Source organism: Capsicum annuum, chromosome 1 (genome assembly GCF_002878395.1).
Source record: "Capsicum annuum cultivar UCD-10X-F1 chromosome 1, UCD10Xv1.1, whole genome shotgun sequence".
NCBI lineage: Eukaryota > Viridiplantae > Streptophyta > Magnoliopsida > Solanales > Solanaceae > Capsicum > Capsicum annuum.
The window spans coordinates 5,573,621-5,578,872 of NC_061111.1; the positions used below are offsets into that span (position 1 = coordinate 5,573,621).

Sequence of the window (5,252 nt, forward strand, 5' to 3'; positions counted from 1 at the left end):
AAAATTTAAAACTTTCATAACCAAAAATTAAAAGTATATATTAAATAATAAATAAATGTATGAAAGTAAATTATGAATATCACTCATTCCTTATTTCATAATGGATATATTATCAGAAAACAATTATTAGGTTCCAACCTCTCTATATGTTCAATGTACACAATAATTGTTAAAAGTTTAGCCGCCTAGCTAGCTCTACCTTTATTAAAGCATATTTCAAGATTATTTTTTGTGTTAATATATCAAGTGACAATATTTATATGATCAATGTCCATAGTATAAAAAGCCGCCATACCCCTATATAAACCCATAACTCAAATGTGTCAATACATCCAACAACAAAAATATTCTTCTTACTAAAATGAGTCACTTGACAACTTGTTTAGTGTTCTTCCTCCTTGCCTTTGTGACTTACACTTATGCATCTGGTGTATTTGAGGTCCACAACAACTGCCCTTACACCGTATGGGCCGCAGCAACCCCGGTGGGTGGTGGCAAACGTCTCGAGAGAGGTCAGAGTTGGTGGTTCTGGGCCCCGCCGGGCACTAAAATGGCACGTATATGGGGTCGTACTAATTGCAACTTTGATGGTGCTGGTAGAGGTTGGTGCCAGACTGGTGATTGTGGTGGGGTCTTAGAATGCAAAGGTTGGGGTAAACCACCAAACACCTTAGCTGAATACGCCTTGAACCAATTCAGCAACCTAGATTTCTGGGACATTTCAGTAATCGATGGATTCAACATCCCTATGTCTTTTGGACCAACTAAGCCTGGGCCTGGAAAATGTCATCCAATTCAATGTGTTGCTAATATAAATGGTGAATGCCCTGGTTCACTTAGGGTACCTGGTGGATGTAACAACCCATGTACCACATTTGGAGGACAACAATATTGTTGCACCCAAGGTCCATGTGGTCCAACAGACTTGTCAAGATTTTTCAAACAAAGATGTCCTGATGCATATAGTTACCCTCAAGATGATCCAACAAGTACATTTACTTGCCAAAGTTGGACTACTGATTACAAAGTTATGTTCTGTCCTTATGGTTCTACTCACAATGAAACATCAAGTTTCCCATTGGAGTTGACTACAAGTACTCATGAAGTTGGCTTAATTAAGTAGATTCATGAATGGAACTAGCCATCTCTTTCTTGTTAATTTGCTTGAAGTTGAACATTGTCATCTATTTGTCTACATACACATTTCTTTTACATTTGTTTTGCTTGAGGGTTGCTAATATCTGAATAACGATCTATCGATCGATCGATCACATATTGTATTTTATCTTACAACATTATATTTTATTTTTAAATCAAGATTGCATTTGGAGTATCATTTACTTTTTTTATTATTTCTAATTCTATTTATATATTGAAGTCTTAAGCCTTGACCAAAAAAAAAAATGTAAAAACTAGTCTTGATGACATTCCAAAGTACCGACATCTGAAAATAGTAGGGACAGGACAGAGTATTAGGAAAGCTCGTTACATGGGTCATAACATGTCAACAAAAATCTTGTCTATTAGCGGCCGTTGGAACATTTTATTGGCAGCGCTTTAAAAATGGGTTTATCTGAATCCAACAATTTCGACATGAAATATAATAGAGTTAATACATAAAAATGATCTTAAACTTGATACCAAATTATAACTTTCACCTTAAACTTTGATAGTGCATAAATAGGACCTTTAACTATTCAAAACCTGAACAAATATGACCTCCGATTTTGCAACCCCATGCGTGAGTCTCACTCGTGCCTATGTGGAAAGGTAATCCAATCACACGGTGCCACATCATTAAAAGGGCTGACTTGGAGAGAGGTCATATTTGTGCAGTTTTGAATAGTTAAAGGTCATATTTGTGCACTGTCAAAGTTTTGCTTTTTGTGTTAAAACGACGTTGTTTTTTTTATTATTATTATTAATATTATTATTATTATTATTATAATAATAATAATTTTTTTATTTATTTTTATAGTAGCAGCACCTAACTTTTTTTTAATTTAAAAAAATTATTATTTTATTTATTTCTATAGCAGCAGCACCTAACTTTTTTTTAATTAAAAAAAAAAAATCACTAGCAGGGATCGAACCCGCACAGTAGGCTGAAGGAAGCGCCCAAGAAGAGCAAATAACACCACTGGGCTATCTAAGTGCCTTGTTTCATGTGGTTCAACATTAACATACGTACATAAATATACATTTTCCATCTTATATATATACAACATAATTTTTTTACCGAGGGGGTTCGGGTGAACCCCATGGCAATCACGTAGGTCCGCCCCTCGTTAATTTCATAACGTTTTAATAAAGTTAATTTAATAACATTTTAATTACGTTAATTTGATAACGTTAATGTAATATACTACTACTACTATCCTTAATAACATTAATTTAATAACGTTTTATTAAAACTATAATTTTTTTTATTATTAGTATAGTTTCATCTTTAATTTAATATTTAAATAAATAATATTTAGATATATTATATAACTTAAATCCATCCTCTACTTTATAATATATATGTCACACCCCTTTTTCAACTCCAAAAAGATATAATTTTAAGTTTCGAAAGGGTTTTTATTATTAAAGTGACAAAATGAAGGTTTTTTCGAAAAAGGATTATTTACAATTTTTTATTCAGAGTCGCCACTTGGCATAATCCGGTGTGCCAAGTCACCTTTGGAAAATCCTTTTCAAAACTGTTTGACTCTTTGAAACTGGTGTGCGAACAGAGATTCCAGCTAAGGAATTCTGTTGACCGAGGGAAAGGTGTTAGGCACCCCCCGATCCCGTGGTTCAACCATGGTCGCTTTGTGTAACGTATCGGCTAATTTGACATTATAAAATATATAAACCCCATAAAAACACGAAACAAACAAACAAACAAATCAAACAAAATTCAAAACAGAAATAATTTCCAATCCGAATTATACAGTCCCAAATATAAGAAAATACGAAAATATAAATCCTATTCTAGACTAATCCTAAACTATGCTCCAATGCTTACCCGATGCCTCGGGCCTTCATCACGAATATTTTCCGCCAACAAATACGTCGGGGCATTCCCCAGTTAAATGAATACAATTTGAAGTGTTGTGCAATAAAGTAGAAAATATCCGATACATTCAACATTTCACACATTCAACCACATATCATTGCTAAACTTGCCTACCCAAGCCTATCGTTTGCCTACCCCGTTCGACCTATCATGATACTATCGATTTCAATGACGTCAAAATTATTCAACTAACAAATTAAATATTCCAAATAAGATTACGAATTAGCCAATCTTTCACATCATCCTCACAATTAAGATTTACCCTCCAAATTAAACCCAACTTCTTTGATTATCCAACTCACACCATCAATCAATATCAACAATCAACCTCGATGATATAAATCATATCAAAATCAATGAAAACGAAATTCAAACACCAACAAATTTACCACATAAAGTGTCAAATAATTAATTAATGGAAAAGGGATGAAGAGTGGACCTTAATGCCACTTTTATTCGAATATTACTCAATTAGTTGAGACAAAATCCGCTCACAAAACCTCGAAGAATGCCACAACCGACTAATTCAGACGAGAATCGAACGATGACTCAAAGAGCATTTGAACGACCTTAATAGAGAAAACCGTGCAATTGCTTAACCCAGCTGAATTTCGTTGGAGTTTGGACTGAGACGATCATTTTATCTCTCTATCGATATCTCTCTCCCAAACTCGATCTCCCTCTCTCTCCGACCTGTTCAACCCAACCTTGATCTCTCTCTCTCCGATCATCTCAATCTCTCTCAGTTTTCACTATTTTTCTCTCACTCTTTTCCCCTCTACACTCTTTTCCCCTCTATTTTTTCTCTCAGTTCATGGTGGGAATTGTGTATGACGGTCAGGATTGAGAGTGTCTATCAGCGAGTTTTGTATGTGAATTGTGAAGAAGAAAAAGAGAACCCCCTTTTCAGTGAATCCTCCCTAATCTCTTCCTCCCTCTCTATATCTCATCACTGTGCATGTATATCCCCCAGCCCGTGTACTGTGGGTGTATATATTTCCCCGAAATGGAAAAGAAATGTGATGGGGGTCATATGGGGTAGGTAGGGTAGGGGTAGGGTGTGATGGGCTGTAAAAATTAGTTAGAATAAGGGAATATTTTGGGATTGAGGATTTAATTTGTTAGGATTTGTTGTATTTGTTTTCTAGTGGGGAAAGTATAGAATAGGTGAGGGTACATGGTAAAATTAGCTAAAAATGAACAAAATTCAACTTCGTGAGAGACAAAATTAGGTGTCTACAGCATGCCCCATTTGAATGTAAACACAAAGTGTTTTCAGACAAACAAGTAGACAGCGAGACCAAATTTTGACCCGACCAACATTCAAGGAAAGAAACAAAAGGAAGGAGGGACACCAAGTCTTGACTTAGGACATCCTAACAACCCAAGTTATGAGAGAATCAAGCGACAGGTATCTCAAAGGATTGGAAGGAGATGGACTATACCGAGTTGGAAGGTCGAATGAGGTCCCATCGAGGTTCTGGTCGCAGTTCTGTTATTAAACCAAAAAATGAAAAATTACAAGAGTTAAGAAGATAAATAAAATTGCAAAAGTCCTATCTATGCAGCTTCTTTTGAACTCTTAACTTGAGTTTCATCACCCTATTCTTTAAGCGGGCTCCCGACTTGTAATTTTTTAATTTGTTGCTTGGCTTTCAATTGTTTCACCTTGTTGCTTGACTTTCCATTTATTCGCCTTGTGCTTCGGGCGGGCTCCCATGTTGCTTGAGTTATCAAAATAAGGAAGTACGTCTCCTTATAAATGTCGCTTGAATTACCCAAATAAGGAAGTACGTCTCCTTACAGATGTTGCTTGAATTACCAAAACAAGGAAGTGCATCTCCTTACAAATGCCGGTTGAATTACCCAAATAAGGAAGTACGTCTCCTTACAAAATGCCGCTTGAATTACCCAAACAAAGAAATGCGTCTCCTTACAAATATTGCTAGAAATACCCAAACAAGGAAGTGCATTTCCTTACAAATGTTGCTTGAATTGCCCAAATAAAAAAGTGCATCTCTTTACAAATGTTGCTTGAATTGTCCGAACAAGGAAGTGCGTCTCCTTACAAATACCACTTGAATTACCAAACAAGGAAGTGCGTCTCCTTACAAATATTGCTTGAATTGTCCAAACAAGGAAGTGCATCTCCTTACAACTGTCGGTTGAATTACCCAAACAAGAAAGTGCG

The 5,252-nt window shown here is 35.6% G+C and overlaps 1 protein-coding gene across 1 annotated transcript; it reads left to right on the top strand.

The window, feature by feature from the left end:
- The first annotated feature begins 305 nt into the window (after positions 1-305).
- LOC107865691 (osmotin-like protein OSML15) lies at positions 306-1,333 on the top strand. Its single transcript, XM_016711896.2, has one exon. It carries the CDS (start codon positions 362-364, stop codon positions 1,121-1,123), a length of 762 nt encoding a protein of 253 aa, XP_016567382.1. The 5' UTR covers positions 306-361; the 3' UTR covers positions 1,124-1,333.
- Positions 1,334-5,252: the final 3,919 nt, after the last annotated feature.

Bases quoted from the DNA above. Each gene is read 5' to 3' on its own strand.
- LOC107865691 (XM_016711896.2), top strand. From the start codon at position 362: ATGAGTCACTTGACAACTTGTTTAGTGTTCTTCCTCCTTGCCTTTGTG.